General features: G+C 43.6%; 1 protein-coding gene across 1 annotated transcript in view; it reads right to left on the bottom strand.

Moving 5' to 3' along the window:
- Positions 1–16,218, bottom strand: part of KCNK9 (potassium two pore domain channel subfamily K member 9) — a 188,832-nt gene extending 172,614 nt beyond the window's left edge. Inside the window, exon 1 of the mRNA XM_027845312.1 lies at positions 15,366–16,218. Within this exon, the coding sequence (XP_027701113.1) occupies positions 15,366–16,218 (853 nt within the window). The remainder of the gene's footprint in view (positions 1–15,365) is intronic.
- Positions 16,219–17,577: the final 1,359 nt, after the last annotated feature.

Genomic DNA, 17,577 nt, shown 5'->3' with positions numbered 1-17,577 from the left:
TGTGTGTGTGTGTGTGTGTGTGTGTGTGTGTGTGTGTGTGTGTGTGTTTTAACTAAGCACCTCTGTAGAGGTGATAAAGGTCCAATAGCCAGGTTATCATTAAGCAGCTTATTGCAGCATGAGACAGAAACATCCACCTGGGTTTGACAAAAAAGATAAGTAGCCTTGGGTATTAAGAATTATACCTATGAGCCCTGGTAGTGAGAAATTCTCCACTTCCCCAGGCTGGTCATTAACTCACCTTCCTTTAAGAATTTTTGTTTAGAGGTAATGGTAAGCCAAAATTCATCACCTTAAAAGCCTTAAAAGCCTTTTGGCAGAGGACTGGGGGTGCCAAATGAGGCAGACACTTTTAGGCATGACCAATGTGTGGATCTGCTTTGCTTGACTGGACTTATTACAAGAGAGGACTTTTTGTTTGGCAAGTAGGGTCAGAGGGGGTTAGTAAAAGTGATGGATGGCAAAAATAAAGAACTAAAGAAAGGAGCAAACTCAAAACATTTCCAAGTATGCAAAAGAGAGGTGAAGAAAGTTCAGGAGAGGCATAGACCAGCAGAATAGTGTGCAAACTATTGGATTAAATTTAACATAAAGCAAGTTGTATGTACAGTTATATCTCCCACATCTTGACTTTCCCTATCTAGGTTTAGATATATTGCGGACCAACTTAAGAAATTAAATGTGAATTTTGAGGGAGTTTTGCAGAAGCTACAAATGACAGGTGACAGCCAGCAGATGACACAGAGCCTATAACCAAATACTTAACCCAAATTTTACAATAAGGATTGTAAACAGCCCATAAAACAAAAAGAAAAAAATTCAGACTTCTCTGATATCTAGGGAGAGGCACAATATCTTATGTGGATTTTTCCAGATCATGGGAGCACCATGGTCCTAACCCCTGTGATGTGGAAGAGATAACTGTAAGAGAGATTCACAGTTTCATACACAATCCTCTTCTTTCTATTCTTCTTTGTATGTGGAAACGTTTGTGTTTGCTGATGTTTGTTAAGTTCAGAATAATTAGAAAAAAGAAAATTAATCATAATTTTAAAGATCCTGGGTTATCATCCTTAATTTCAAGGAAGGTCCATAGTGGGTTCAAGGAAGGTCCAGCAAAATACGTTACACCTGACCAAATGACTAGTGTCAACCTTGAATAACCACCACCACCACTATAGATAGGTAGCTAGACATCATAACATTCTAGTTTTTGTAGATTCCCAGATACAAAAAGCCTTGCAGATCATGCAGTCCAGCTCCCCATTTTATAAATGAATAAACTGAGAACTAGAGAGTCAAAGTGACTTGGCTAGGGTCACCCTGGTTGTAAGTGGTGGAAGCCAATTTTAAACTCTTACCTCCACAACTTAGAGGCAGCTAGGTGACACAGTAGATAGAGCACTGTGCCTGGAGTCAGGAATGAGTTCAAAACCAGCCTGAAATACTTATTAGCTGTGTGGCCCTGAGCAAGCCACTTAACTTCTACTTACCTCAGTTTTCTTGACTGTTAAATGGGAAGAATAACAGCATTGACCTTGCACAATTATTGTGAATATCATATGAGATAATATTTGTGAAAGAGTGTAGTGCCTGGCATGTAGTATATAAATGCTCTATAAATGCTCATTCCCTTCACTCTTGGAAAAGACTGGAGAATTATTAGAGAAAATTTAGTGGGCGACATGATTATTGTCTTCGATATTTAAAAGTATATCATTGAATTCATTTAAATAGATAGATAGATAGATAGATAGATAGATAGATAGATAGATAGATAGATAGATAGATAGATAGCTAATATGTGTGTTAAGTCCTTACTATTTCAAGGAACTATCTCAATTTTTTTAAGCACCTACCAAATGAAAGCACTGCTAGGCAATGGAAATGCAAATATAAATATTTCCAAAGCCCTGCTTCCAAGAAGCTTACTCTCTAACAGGAGAAAGAGGTACTTGAAAATAGGGGAAATAATGTAATATAATTTTTAAAAAGTCCTGGATTTAAAGCCAGAAAGGATCTGAGTTCAAATCCCAACTTAGCTTTTACTAATTTTGTAAACTTTGGTCAAGTCACTTTGAGTGTTTCATAATGGAAAGAGCAGTAATTCTGGAGACAGGGTACCTGGGTTAAAATCTCACCTCTGACCCTTACTACCTGTATGCCCTTTAGCAAGTCACATAACTTCCCTGGACCTCAGTTTCCTAGTTTTCAAGATGATAGGGTTGGAATGGAAGAAGCTTCCTTCCAGCTCTTAATCTTAGATACTAAGGTGATACCAGATAAAGTGAGATGGACACGAGAGATAAGTACAGGCAAAGTGGTGTGGGAAATTTGAGAAGAGAAAGATCTACCAGGGGTGGGGAACCTGCAGCCTCGAGGTCACATGTGGCCCTCTAGGTCCTCAAATGCAGCCCTTTGATTGAATCCAAACTTCACAGAACAAATCCCCTTAATAAAAGGATTTGTTCAGTAAAACTTGGACTCAGTCAAAAGGCTGCACCCAAGGACCTAGAAGGCCTCACATGACTTTGAGGCTGCAGGTTCCCCACCCTTGATTCTAGACATAATGGAGAGATGCAATATATGAAGTCCCTTGATTGTAAAGAGTTTGTGCTTTACACAGATTTTGTGGCTTCACAGGGCAGAACTTGGACCAATGAGGATAAGTCATAGAGAAGGAGACTTTAGCCTATCATCTACCTTCTAAGGTAAAGAATTCCCCATCAGTGGAAATGTTCAAACAGAGACTGATTCTCAATCTCTGTCTCTATGTCTCTGTCCCTCTCTGTCTCTGTCTCTCTCTGTTTCTTTCTCTCTCACACACGCGTGTGCACATGCGCACATGCACACACACACATGCACCTGAGTTTCAAGCTTCCACTTGGTACAGAAACTTACAGATTACAAAGCACTTCATAGGATCATAGGATTAGGAAGCTAGAGCTGAGAGTGATATTACTAATCAGTTCATTCCCTCCCTCCTTTTATGGATGAAGTAATTAAGACCAAGAGAGCTTAAGTAACTTGTCCAAGATCACACAGTAGGATGTAGCAGAGCTAATTTTTGAACTTAGGTCCTGTAACTCTAACTTCAGTACTTTTTCTTCTGCATCACTTTTCATATCACTGGATCCCTGTCTTACAGACCTGATGATGATGATGGTGGTGGTAATGATGATGATAAGCTATCTTATAACCTATCTTATTATCATAATTCATTTCATATAAGATAGACTTTGGAGCAGCTAACACAGTGGCACAGTGGAGAGAGCACAGGCCTTGGAGTTAGCAAGACCTGAGTTCCAATCCAGCCTCAGATATTTACTAGCTATGTGACCCTGGGCAAGTCATTTAACCCTGATTACCTCCAAAAAAAAAAAAAGGATAGACTTTGTCCAAGGTCATACAGGTAGTTATCAACAGAAGCAGGACCAAAAACCAGTCCATCTACTAGCATTTATTAAACACTACTATGTGCCAGGCACTGTGCTAAGCACCAGAGATACAAAGAAATACAAAAACAAAACCAAACAAACCCAGTTCCTGCTCTCAAGGACTTCAGAATCTAACAGGAAGACAACATACAAGTGACTATGTACAAAGAAGATACATATAGGATAAGTTGGGGGTATTCTCAGAGGCTCTAAGATAAAGGAGGACCAGGGAAGACTTCTTGCAGAAAATGGGACTTTAGCTGAGAATTGAAGGAAACCCAAGAGGCAAGATAAGGAGAGAAAGAGTTCCAGGCATGGGAGACAATGAGTGAAGATGCCAGGATTTCGAAGACGGAGTATTCTATCCAAGGAGTAGCAAGGAAACCAGTTGTCACTTGACCTCAGAGTATATTGGGACTAGGCAGGGGTCGAAAGTAAGAAGACTGAAAAGATAGGAAGGGTCTAGGTGGTAAATGGCATTTAAAAGTCAAAAAATTGTTGTTGTTCAGTCATATCCCTCTTTGTGACCCCATTAGGAGTTTTCTTGGCAAAAACAGTGGAATGGTTTGTCATTTCCTTCTCTAGCTCGTTTTACAGATGAGGAAATTGAGGCAAACAGGGTTAAGTGACTTGCCCAGAGTCACACAGCCAGTAAGTATCTGAGGCTGGATTGGAAGCCAGGTCTTCCTGACTCCAGGCCCAGCACTCTGTCTACTGCATCACCTAGCTGCCCCCACAACAAAAACAAAAAGGAGACTGGTATCATTTGATCTTCGAGTATATCGGGTATGGGGGGAAGGGGTTGAGGTAAGAAGACTGAAAAGATAAGAAGGGTCTAGATGATGAATGGAATTAAAAGCCAAAAAGATTTTATATTTGATCCTGGAAATAATAGGGAGCCCCTGGAGTTTATTGACTAGAGGATGAGGGTGACATGGTCAGACCTCTGCTTTAAGATGATCAGTTTGTCAGTTGGGTGGAGCATGGACCAGAATGGGGAGAGATCTGAGATTTGTAAAGGAGACCAGCTGACTATTCTAAGAGTCACATCTACTGACCTAGGATCCAATCATCTTTCCCCCACACAACAGCTTCCTCTAAGTCCCCCCACCCCAGCCCTGAAATTCTAGGATTCTAGAGTTATTAAACTAACTCTAGGTCACAGTAGAATAGGCATAGACAATGAAACGTCACAGAGACAGTCACTTGCAAGGTCATTTGGAGGCTAAGATTCTGACATCATTTCTCCCATGTGAAGTTGGGCTTCTTAGGGACCAGGCCTCCTCACCCAGAATTTTAACTTCCACTCACATCCTTATGTAAGTTACACACATGGTAACTCTACCATTGGTGCTGGTCTTGAGGCCATTAATGTCTTCAAGAGCCCCCTATTAAAATCTGGATTTCTTTAGAATGGAGAATATCTCAAGCTGGTTCTCTGTGAACACCTTAAGTAGCTGAAATCAGATCATAGCTTATTGGTCTTTAAAAAATAAAAACGACTTATATTTACTATACTAATTCCCCCTGAATAAAGGCCACACTTTCCCAAGAAAAAAAATAAACAATAGCCATACTGCTTTCCCAGATCTGCTACCCAGGGTAGCCAATATTCAGACCCATTAGGATGACATGGAAGGCAATACTTTAAAGGTTTTTGGGTGATGGCCTTATGACCTTATGAGGGAGAGAATACAGATATTGTTATCCCCATCTTATAGAGGAGACTAGGCTAATACAACTTTTCCAAAGTCATGTAGCTAGTGAATAGCAGAACAGAGACTCAAACCCAGGCCTTCTGGTTCCCATTCCAGTGCTTTCCCCAATATGCCAAATATAGCCATTGTTGTTGCTGTTCAGTCGTTTCAGTCATGTCTGACTCTTCCTGATACCATTTGGGGCTTTCTTGGCAGAGATACTGGAATGGTTTGCCACTTCCTTCTCCAATTCATTTTAGAAATGAGGAAACTAAGGCAAACAGGGTTGAGTGACTTGCCCAGGGTCACACAGCTAGTAAGTGTCTGAGGCCAGATCTGAACTCAGGAAGGTGAGTCTTTTTGACTCCTCTTCTGGCACTCTATCCACCGTGCCACCTAGCTGTCCCATCATATATGACCATTTTGTATTTGACCCTGAAATCTGCTTAGGAGACATGAGACTAACTTATCTTGACTCATTTCAAGGTAGGGCTAAAAAAAAAAAAGGTAATCTGTCAGTAATATCTTCCACAGCTGACTCGACAATCCAGAGAGGGGGATGAGGATGAAGGTAAGAATTCCAAACCTGTGGCTTTTCATTTACAATAAAATTTCCCATCAAACATTCCATCATCTCTCAGGACAAAACAACTTAGGGAGGCTGCCTGAATATAGTGAAAAGTTTGCTTCAATGTGCCTCAATTTTCTCAAATATAAAATGTGGTTAATTCTACCTCCACTGCCTGAGCCATAGAGGCACAAGGATGGAACTGCTTAGCAATCTGTAAGGGACTATATTGATGTGAACTCTCATTACAGCATCACAGGAGCAGGTGTTGAGCTCCATTCATTCTGCCCCTTTCCATCTACAAGACATCTTTATTCTTATCCTTAGCTCATGGGGGCATCATTGGCAGAAATCACACATTAATAACTTGGGACATGGAGCTGAGGCATGAACCCAGGTTTTCGGCTTGTGCCATTTTCCAACTGAAGGGCTTTATGTGAGTTGTTCCACTTCTCTGGGTCCAGGTCTCTTCAGCTATAAAATGGAGACATTAGCCTGGATGATCTCTAAGGTTCCTTTCAATTTCAACATTCTTTAGGAGTATTCTCTGGAGGAAAAGAGGGCTGGATCTATAAGCAAATGATCTGGATTTGAAGCCCAGCTCTGAGGCTTACTACTCATGTGACCATGGGCAAGTCATTTCCCCATTCTGGGCAAAAAATAGTAGCTGGTCCAGCCCAATCATTTTAAAAAGAAGGAAACTAAGATCCTTTCTGCCTTTACAATCCTATGTTTTAAGATCCCTTCCTACTCCAACATTCTACACATCTGCAACTTGTGATATAGTGCACAGAGGCAGCTAAGCATCACAGTGGTTACAGCCCTGGGCCTAGAGTCAGGGATATCTCAGTTCAAATCATACTTCAGACTTACTAGCTATGTGACCTGGATCACTTAAATTCCCTCAGCCTCAATTTCCATATCTGTTAAATGGGGATAATAATAGCACCTCCCTTACAAAGTTGTTGTGAGGCACAAAAGAAATGATGTATGTAAAGTGCTTTATTTTTTTTTCCTTTTTTAAGGCAATTGAGGTTAAATGACTTGCCCAGGGTCACACAGCTAGTAAGTGTCAAGCATTTGGTCTGGGGTCGGATTTGAACTCAGGTCCTCCTGACTTCAGGGCCAGTGCTTTATCCACTGCGCCACCTAGGTGCCTCTGGAAAGTGCTCTATAAACCTTAGAGCAATATAGACATGCTAGCTATTATCTATAAAATGAGAGGTTGTATTACGTGAGCTCTCAAGTCCTTCCAGAGCTAAATCTGGGATCCTTCATTTGACTCTGGAGTCTCAGAGATTGTGGCCAAAGATGGGATCATGTTTCTGACTCCTGGGTTCCATCTAATCTCAGCACGTGCCTTAAAGCCCACCTTTTCAGGATCTTCTTTTGTCATGATTAACTGCACTCTCCTTGCTTCTGTTGCTTACAATCAGAAATAACAAGTGCACCTCAGTCCTACATAAGGCTCCATAAATATTCAGTGTTTCCTAGAGTACTAGGGTGTTAAATCAAGTCTTACTATCAACTTTAAAAGACCAAAGGATAAGGAGACATACCCTTAGTAAGGAGCAGATAGGTGGCACAGTGGATAGAGTGCCAGGCCTGGGGTCAGGATAGGCCTGAGTTCAAATCCAACTTCAGACACTTACTAGCTGTGTGACCCTGAGCAATCATTTAACCCTGTTTGCCTCAGTTTCCACATTTGGAGAAGGAAATGGCAAACCACTCCAGTATCTTTACCAAGAAAACCCCAAATGGGGTCACAAGGAGTTGGAAACGATTGAACAACAACAATACCCATGCTGAGAGCACACTTTTACAGTGTCAATGACTGCTTCAAAGTAAATAAATAAATAAAATTAAGACAGTTACTTCCTTCACCCAACCTGGCTCATTCTATAAAGATATACTTTTAAGGTGCTACAAACACTAGGTTAGTTTGCCTAACATTGAAGGTGAAGGTTGAGAGTACTACAGTTTTACAGGGTAGATTGGATCAGATTGTAAGATTTTAGAACTGAAATGGTCTTTGAGATCATCTCATCAAACCCACTCATTTTGCAGAGGAGGAAACAGAAATGAATTGAACCCAGGACTTCAGGTCAGAAGACCTCTGAGTGAGCTCTGACGTGGACATATACTATTAGCAGTGGTTGCTGGAAAGAGGGTCGGATCTGGAGTTAGAAAATCTGTTATTGAACTCTGCTTGTTCATATTACCCGTGAGACAAGTCCTCAACTTCCTTGCCTGTTCAATGGGGGGAGAGGGATAAGGACGGCATCTACTTCCCAGAATTATTGTCAAGATCAAATGAGTAACTACTGAAAGTGTGTTCCAAATTGTGAAGTGCCATATAAATGCTAACTATTATTATTACTACTAACCATCCGATCAAGGATATTATGAGGTAAGCCACTACTTCAATGTGAATCAATTGTTTTTTCATCATTATCATCATCATTATTGCTCAAAGTCACACATTGAGTTAGTGAGAGTAGAGAAATAGAACCCAGGTCTGCAGACTTCCAGTTTGCTGTTCCTTCCACAAGAAAGAAAGGAAATAAGCATTTATTAAGCACCTACTATGTTCCAGACAGTGTGCTAAGCACTTACAAGTTTTATTACTAGACTTATTGAGTCTAAGTAATGATTTCAAAAAGCCAACAAAGGAAATAAAAAGAGATGAAATATTCCAGAAAGTTATTGGTGGCTCTGGAAAAAGATACCCACCTGAGCAATGATAGCAACAGGTAAAGATGCAAAGACTGGGTTACTAGTATTAAGTGTTTCTCTGCCTACCTGTCTCTGTATTTACTCAACACCCTTTGCCTCAATTCATCTTTTCAGCATCAGGGGATGGGGCTTCTGCAATCAAACTCCTAAAACCTAATAGAGCTTTATGAATTAAACTCCATCAGAGATCATTCCATTGAAAGCAACTAGAAAAAAATGAAAGTTGTGGATTCAGAATTGTAGAAGGTAAAGGACCTTAGAGGTCACCCAATCCAACACCTTCATGTTACAGAAATGGAAACTGAGTCCCAAAGAAGGGAAGTGATTTGCATAAGGTCACAGAGACAGTAAGCAGCAGATCTAGGAATTTGAAGTTCAGTTTTCTAAATCTAGTGACCCTCATTAAAAATTCCTCCTAAAATGCTATCCACATCCAGAAAAAGAACCATGGAATTTGAATGTAGATCAAAGCATATTATTTGCTATTTTTTTTTCTTCTGTTGTGTTTTGTTTCCTCTTTCTGGTAGTTCTTCCTATTGGTTCTAATTCTTACTTACAGCATCACTAATGAGAAAATATGTTTAATAGGAATATAAATGTATAGCCTATACCAAATTGGGCACCGCCTTGGGAAGGGAGGTGGGGAGGGAAGGGGAGAAAAATTTAAGACTCAAATTTAAAACTCAAAACTTATGGGGGTGCAGCTAGGTGGCACAGTGGATAGAGCCCTGGAGTCAGGAGGACCTGAGTTCAAATCCAGCCTCAGACATATAACACTTACTAGCTGTGTGATCCTGGGCAAGTCACTTAACCCCAACTGCCTCACAAAAAAAAGCTTATGGAAGTAATTGTTGATAATTCAAAATAAATTAGTTAAAATTTTTAAAAATCCTCCTAAAGTCTCCAATTGGTGAGAAAAAAAAAGATAAAAGGACACGTTTTTGGGAAGTAGTTGTTTCTTTGAAAAGGTGGGTGCTGGGGCAGCTAGATGGCACAGTGGCTAGAGCACCGGCCCTAGAGTCAGGAGGACCTGAGTTCAAATCCATCCTCAGACATATAACACCCACTAGCTCTGTGACCCTGGGCAAGTCACTTAACCCCAATTGCCTCACCAAAAAAAAAAGGAAAAAAGTGGGTGCTATTGCTTTAAGGGGGGAGCCTTAATATGTTTCTAGAAGGGAATTTTCCCCCTTAGTTCCAGGATTAGCCAGGTCAAACAGAGGTACTGGTTGCTATGGAAAATACATGGTAATCAGTAGAACGAAGGGGATATTGAAGGAATCATGGCAAAATGGAAAAAAAGTCACTGGGAAGTCGTGGACCATAGTTCAAATTTAGGCTTTGCCACTAAATCACTTATGCTCATATCTTTGGCTTTACCAGCCTCACCTACCAAATGACAAAGTGGAGTGGTACCAGAAGAGCATGACCAGGAAAGTGAGAGGACTAGAGACTATGCCATATGAGCACTGGATGAAAGAAAGGGGGATGCTAAGCCTGGAGAAAGAAACACATAGAGGAGATATGATGGATGTCTTCAAGTGTCTGAAAGGTTTTCACAGGGGAAAGGAATTAGACTTCTACTTGGTCCCAAGGGCAGAAGTAGGAGCAATGAGTATAAGTTGTAAACAGGAAAATTGGTACCCCCACAAGTAAAAACTTCCTCAAAATTAAAGCTGCCCCCAAAATATTATGAGTGACCTCAGCAGTAGAGAACACATCTCATGGCCAGATGACTTGTCAGAAGTTGTGGCAGAGATTTCTAAGCATGGTTTCAACTAGATACTTTCTGAGACCCTTTCCAGATCTGAGAGTGTGATTTAGGGGGAGGGGATTGGATTATGTGGTCTTTAAAATTTCTTCCAGCTAGAGCATTCTGTGGTCTCTTCTCTATAGGAAAGTTTCCTTTCCCTTTGGTAGAGAGTTTTAAGAATCCGCGTCTCCCACTCCTTTTACAGCAATCTAATTTCTTCAATTACTATAATTCACTGACTTAGGAAGAGACAAGTAGGAAGGGAAAGGAGGAAGAGAAGGAAATCAGTCACTCATTTCCAATCCCAAACAAAAAGAAAGATGGATGGAGGAAATCATCTCATCTCAAAAATATGAAGAATGTTAGTAATACCAACAACTCCCTAGAATTTAAGTTCTAAGAATAATAAATGGCACAAATGCTTGTTCAAAAAAAATCTTTTGTTCTCAAATCATAAATACAGTGAGAGCCTACCATGCCTCCTACTGTGGAATAAAAATTTGGCCCAAGGCATAGACTGCAGGAGTTTGCTACTGGGAGCTGTCCCTTACAGCACCACAAGCGAGTGCTTGCTCCCAAAGTCAGACATGCACATTCAAAGAGTTTAAATATAAAAATAAGACCCCAAAGCAATGAACCTAACTTGCATAAGAATAGGTGCATATGTTTGTTTGTTTGTTTGTTTGTTTGTTCTTAATTCCATACTGTAGTTCGAGCCAGGAAAATACAACAACCGTATATTAAAGATTGCATAGCTTAAAATAGAAACATCCAAGATTTCTGAAGCCTTAAAAGTTTAAAACTAAAACATTTTCTCCTCACAAAAATGGCTATAATATAAAACCTTAATGGGCACTTTGGGTTGTGTGTTTGGTCTTTTGTTATTATCATTGTAGTCATAACTATATTCATGAGGTGTTAAAACTGGAAGGGGCCAGAGAATCTTGAATGCTAGAACATAGAACATGCAAAGATCTACCTGGAAGGAACCTTAAAAGACAAAATGTTAGAACACAGAATGTTTGAGGGGACCTTAGAATAAAGAATGTTAAAACCTAGATCATAGAATGTTGGAGCTGGAAGTGACTTTAGAATATAAAATGTTGGAACATACAATGTTAAAGGACCTTGGGATATAGTATTGGAAGGTAGAATGTTAAGGATAGAAGGAACTCTAGGACCTCAGAAGCCACCTAGTCCAAAGGAAACTGTTGACCCAGTTGGGTAAAGTTTCTTGCTCAAAGTCATAAAACTAGCTTAGAAGATCTGGGTTCTTTCCTGATTCTGCCCCTGACTCCCTACCTTTCAATTTTTCTACTACATTGGAGCACCTCTCATTAGTACAACTCTTCTGAGATCTAGGTCGGGATTGATGTGATATTCCAAAAGCAACAACAACCTGTTTTATGGAAATACAGCCAGTAATCCAAGACGAAATGGCAGTAATATTTTTTTAAAGTCACATTACAAAGCTATCTAATAATTGCATTGAGGAAGGACCTCTTCATTAACAGATGGAAAATGCAATATGCTTTTGGAATCCTCCTTCTGAGACTTTGGAGGGAAAATGTAGCAAGCATGGGAAATGTCTGGAGGTTAGATTAAAAACAAGAACACAGGGAAAGATTAACCTGGCTGGTTAATATCATTGCTCAATACAAAACAACCCCTTAGAGGACACAGCTTTGGGGTGGTTTTGTTCAAGGCTTGGGACTACCTTAATTAGCATTTATATTAAAAAAGAAGAAAACAAACAGAACCAAAATGGGACAGTGTTTTGTTTCCTGTAAATTTGACCATTTATGCTAAACTCTCTTAGAAAAAAAAAAAGGCATGCCAACTTCTACTTACCCTTTCTATTCTAATTTTCTTGAATTTCCTTCTTTCCTCAAAAAGAAATAAATTTCATAGAAATTAAACCTAGGAGAGAGTTTTTGCTATGTAGTCCAACCTCTGATTTTGCAAATGAGCAAAGTGAGACTGAGATAAGTGATGTGTGAGCAAGGCTATACAAGTAGTAAATAGCCAAGTCAGACTTGGGACTTGAACCCAGGTCTTCTGCTCCAAATTGAATTCCCTTTATACTAGAACTAAAGTACCCCCCCCAAATTAAAATTCAAAATTTCCAGGAGGAAAGGTATATTTGAGAAGAAATGGTATGTGCATCAAACAAAAAAAATCCATATTTTTTCTTAAAACAATGCATGCATCTGATCTTCAAGAATAACATCATGAAGTAAATTGAGGCAGGTTAGACCTAGTTATGCCAAGTATCTGTAAATGATCTCTTCTCTCCTTAATATCATAAGCCTTTGCTAGGTCTTTAAGGAAAAAACTAACATCAAGCAAAAAGAGGTGGAAAATTTAGGCTCAGAAAGAATAAAAATAAAGAATAAGTCTGTCTCTAAGAGCCAAGGCTCCTGTTTCTCACCTGAGGGGTCAGGAGAATTATAGGAATCCACATGAACCCAGGAGGTCAGAAAGGCCACTCCTCTTCCCTCCTACAATTTTGACTTACAGACTTATTAGGGAAGAAGGAAACCCAGGAAAGAGAAGGGTATGAAGAGGGGACTCCTGGACACAGAAGTAAGTCCTCACGGTGGGCTCCTTAAAACTTCTTCTGCTTCTGGCTACTCCATTGCTATAGTTTCAATCACATTCTCATCCTAAAGAGGGTTAACCCTTTAGAGGCTTGAGTCCTGTCTGATGGATAGTAACTAATCTCTACCTTGAAAGGAAATATGCAGCAATAAAAAATTTTACATCAACAATATCGAGACATTAAAGGACAGACAATTTCATTTTCCAGTTGGGGGGAAATCCCTTTTCTCAATCTTGTACAAACCCATTATCATTCAAATCCTTCATTTTTTACCAACAAATTTATAATATTTCCAGTTGTCTAAAATAAAACCCTTCTCATACCATCTCTTTCTGCACCATCCCTAACCCCCACACAATTCAATTTTAGAGGCACTCCCCAAATGCAAATAAATATTTATGTTCACTCCAGGTTGCTTGCCCTAGGGCTTTCCCTCTATAGGCCTAATGAAGTTTGAAGGTACTAAATGCAGTGATGACTGACTCTTCTCTGTAACTAAAAATACAGTTTGGACATCACTCCATGTATTTAGTCAGTGGAAAAAAGAGCCCATTAGACTAGATTGAAGGTAATTTATATGCTACAAACTTAGACTTTCTCTTTTAAAACAGTTAAAATTGAACCACTGAATTTTAAAAGTTCTTACAAAGTGAATTCTCCCCAACTCTCATTCAACCTCATGGGAAATAAAAGTCATTGTGTGCTTCTCATCCCATATGGCACATTGAGAAATTCTGGTTTTATTCATGCACATCTCTCCAGACAAGGAAAAATCCCAAAGAGAAAAATGAAAGCAATAATCAGGCTGTAGAGAAAGAAGCAGCAGGAGTAGTAGGGTGAGAGAGAAAGGGGAAAAAGAAAAGGGTGAAATAAGGAAGGAGAGGAGGAATGAAAGGGGAGGAAGAACGAATAACAGTGGGAAGGAAGGAGATGGAAGTAGGAGCATAAGAAGCAAGAGCTCTTTTCCTCAGAAATTCAAGAAGAGTAAAAATGACTTTAGTGGCCCCCAGCACAGTTTAGAACTTTGCCTATGAGAAAACACCTTTCTCTTTTTTCCCCCCACAGGTCAAAAGATGTTCCCCATTGGATTGCAAACCAGCACTATCTTCAGGTGGTAAGTGTGGATGTGTGGTAACAAGTTCTGAATGGTAGAAAGATATTGTCTGTCTCTATTAACAACAGGGAAGCAGTCTCCTGTCCTTTCCAATACAGTGCACTCTCCGCTGTCTACTGGGATAAAAATGACCTTCTCACATCTCCACAGATCCTCAAGCTTGTAGTGATAGAGTGCGCTCTCAGAAAGAAACACTAGCCTTCTCCATGAGAGCATCCCGTTTACAGTAAGGTCAAAAGAAGCACCAGAATCACTGGTCTTGACTTTTGTCACGCAGCTACATTTAGTCAGAAAGGATGTATAGGCAGCCCGGACCTCCAAGGCTTCTGCATGGCATAGAGACAAACGCCCCCATTGTCTCCCAGACGGTTTATGGAATGACCTATTACTTTTACAGTTAGAGGCCATTCTGTTTCCCCCTAAGAAATTGTTCTCATCCTCAACTCTGCCAACCAGAATTACACAGACTGGGGGAAAGGGAGGGAGGGTCACCCCAGCACTTAGCCACCATAATACAACAGCTATTCATTGAGTCCTTTTCAGATAAACGCAGGAAAACTTGTACCTGACTTTGGTCCTTCACTCTGCTTTTCAGGCCAAGAGCACACAAGACCCTGAAATTCTAACCTCTCCCCAGTTCCCTATTGCTTCCAGCTACCATAACTCCTGGGGGAAACGAGAGACAGAAGAGAGACAAGGGTAGGGATTAATAAAGGAAAGGCAAGGGGTGGAGGGAGAGGAACACGGGCACCTGTTAAGAGCTGGGATAGGTCCCAGCGCTTCCCCACTACCCAAAAGGCACCTTGACACCAGTTTCTTGTCGCCAGCAGGAAAGCCAAGGAAGATCCTGAAACTCTCACCCAGAAGCACCCAATCATCAGTAGTAAGTAACACGATGGAATAGACTACATCCCGACATCCTAACCCCACTGCTGGGAGTGGGGGAAGCAGGAAGGGAGGGAACGTCTAAAACAGGTTTATTCTTAGCTTCTGACTCTCTCTCGAAAAAGTGAGCTTCGGCTCAATCCCCCAGCAACTCTCCGTTTCAGGAGTTCAAAGCACAGCTACATAGAGACCCTCAGGCCCACCCCTGCCCCTCATCCCACCCCACCCCTCCCCACCCCAAAAAAAAGATGAGGAAGGGGCAGTGGTAAGAAGTAGAAGAGCTCTCAAAGAGCATACAGAAATAGATCCAGTAGCGGACCACTCGGGCTTTAGGGGGAAAGGGTAGAGGTACAGGGGTGAGGGGTACGTTAATATCATTTTAACCCTTTGCACTCGGAAGGCATCACCTTCGTAGCTCTCTGCATTCTTCCACTACCCCTCTCCCCGCCTTGAACTCTTAGGATCCTCTTCTCTGGAATGAGGGTCAAAGTGGTGGAAGCTAGTTCGTAGGCTAAAGTCAGCTCTGCCCAGCTCTGTCCAGCCCAGCCCAGCCCAGCCCAACCCGGCTCTTACCTATCGTGGTGATCACCGTGATCGCGAAGTAGAAGGATCCGGCGAATTTCCACTGGACCCCGGCGCGGTGGGGCTCCGACTGCATGATGACCAGCTCCAGCTGGAGGTAGTCTTCGCTAGTGATGTTGTACTTTCCCTTAATCCGGATCTCCTCGGCTTTGAGTTTCTCCTCTTCGCGCATCTCGTGGTCGGACTCCAGGGCGTCGAAGACAGCGGCGCCCACCAGGAGGTAAGTGAAGGTGCAGATGATGAGGGACAGGGTCCGCACGTTCTGCCGCTTCATGGCCGCCAGCAAGGGGCCGGCACGGGGTGCATGTCCCCCGGCCGCCCGGCGGTCCGACTGCAGCGCGCAGCAGCCACCGCCTCCTGCTCTCCTGCCGCCGCCTCCTCCTCCTCTCCGTCCTCCCCCACCTCCTCCTCCTCCTCCTCCACCTCCTCCACCTCCTCCTCCACCACCTCCACCTCCTCCTCCTCCACTGGGAAGTTGTAAGCAGCAGTGGGGCGGCTGCCCAAGGGGCGGGGGGTAGGGGAGGTAGCCTCCGCCGACGCTGCTACTGCTGCTGCTGCTGCCGCCGCTGCTACGGCGCGGGTGGTGGAGGTGGAGAGGATAGGGCTGGAGCTGGAGCTGCGGTAACTGCTGATGCCGCCGCCGCCGTGGTGGCGGCTGCTGCTGCGGCGGCGGCTGCTGCTGCTGCTGCTCCTGCTGCTGCTGCTGCTGGCGGGGCCGAGCCTCAGGCTCCTGCGAGGAAGAGAGGCACAGCAGGCTGCTGGAGCGCCGGGACCAGGTGCCGGGGAGCCCGGACACTCTGCGCAAGACCTGGCCAAACCAACCTGTCCCACTGCGCAGTGCCATCAATGGCAAACCCTCCTAGTGACCGCTGGGGAGGGAAAAAAACTCCCCCCCCAAAAAACCCCAACACCCAAGTCCTCTAGTCTACTGTCGCCACTGCCTCTTCTTGATCCAAGAGCAGCAGCAATCCCTCTTCTCCCTCCTTCCCTCTCGTCCTCCCCGCCTCCAGCTTTCTCTTCCTCCTCCTCCTGGCCTCCTCGAGCTTTAAGGAACTGGAGGCAGCGCCTGCAGGTCCATAGAGAGCAGAGCCCGAATGGAGTTTCCAGTCCCCTTCGCCTTCTCTCCCTCCCCTCCACCTCCCACCGAGGGGGGGGGGGGGAGTTTACGAAGTGACAGGTCTTCAGGGGTCCCCTCTAGGTACCAGGCAAGGAGGGGGCGGGGAAAAGAGGCAAAGGAGGGATATGGGATGAAACAAACAAGTGCAGGGGGTGAGATGGTAGAGTGGGGGTTCCGAAACTCTAGAATGGGGAAAAGGAGAGAAGAAGGTGCTTTCTTCTCCTTCTTGCGGGAGCCTCCTCCAGCCTGATTTTTCGCTTAAGGCCCCAGGCAGTCTGGCAAGTTTTCGTCCAGCTGCCCTCCAGCCCCAGACCGGAGACTGAGACCCGGGAGGGCAGAAGAGGAGGGCGCGGCCAGAGACCGAGTCTAAGTGCACCTCACTTCCCTCCCTTCAGTCCGCGCCAGAGCAGGTCCGCGCGGAGCGCTCCGGGGGCCAAGCGGGAGTCCCGCGTGCCTCTGGGAGTTCCGGGGCTGGAGCGAGCTCATGAGCCTAGCCGGATTCCCTACCCGCGTCCAAGCAGCTAAGCGAAGGGCGGGGGAGTCCCGGGGCTGCAGGTGGCCACTGGGAGCGGGATGGGGGAGGGACACCGGGCGCTGGTGGGGAGAGAGGTGTCCCCCGATTCTCCCCCAGTGGTAAAGCTCTGTCAGCAGCTTCGGCGCTGCACTCAATCGGCCTGGGGCTGTGCGTGCGTGTGTGTATGTGTGTGTCTGTATGTACGCGCATGAGAGTGTATAGTGTGTGTGTGTGTGTGTGTGTGTGTGTGTGTGTGTGTGTGAGTGGTCAGCCGCTGGGGCTAATCTTCGGAACAGTGGTCGCAGGGGGAGAGGGTGCCGGGGAGGGGAAGAACCAATTTACACCAAGGCCCTCCCCACATCTTCCCACGGTGAGCCGCCTCCCAAAGTCCAGGGCCAGCTGGCTCCAAATCTGTGGAGGCTCTCGCCGCAGACACGACCAGGGCGCAGAGACGCACGCGGCTCGCCAGGAGGGGACTCAAAGGGCGGGGAGGAGATGATGGAAAGGAGGGGGGGAGGGGAAGGAGATAACGGGCCGGAACGCTATGAATAATAAAATCTGGGTGTGTGGAA

This window comes from Vombatus ursinus, unplaced genomic scaffold, assembly GCF_900497805.2.
Source record: "Vombatus ursinus unplaced genomic scaffold, bare-nosed wombat genome assembly UNPS02005236.1, whole genome shotgun sequence".
NCBI classification, from domain to species: Eukaryota; Metazoa; Chordata; class Mammalia; order Diprotodontia; family Vombatidae; genus Vombatus; species Vombatus ursinus.
Note: the sequence above shows the minus strand (reverse complement) of the source record. Positions and strands in the feature narration are given on the sequence as shown.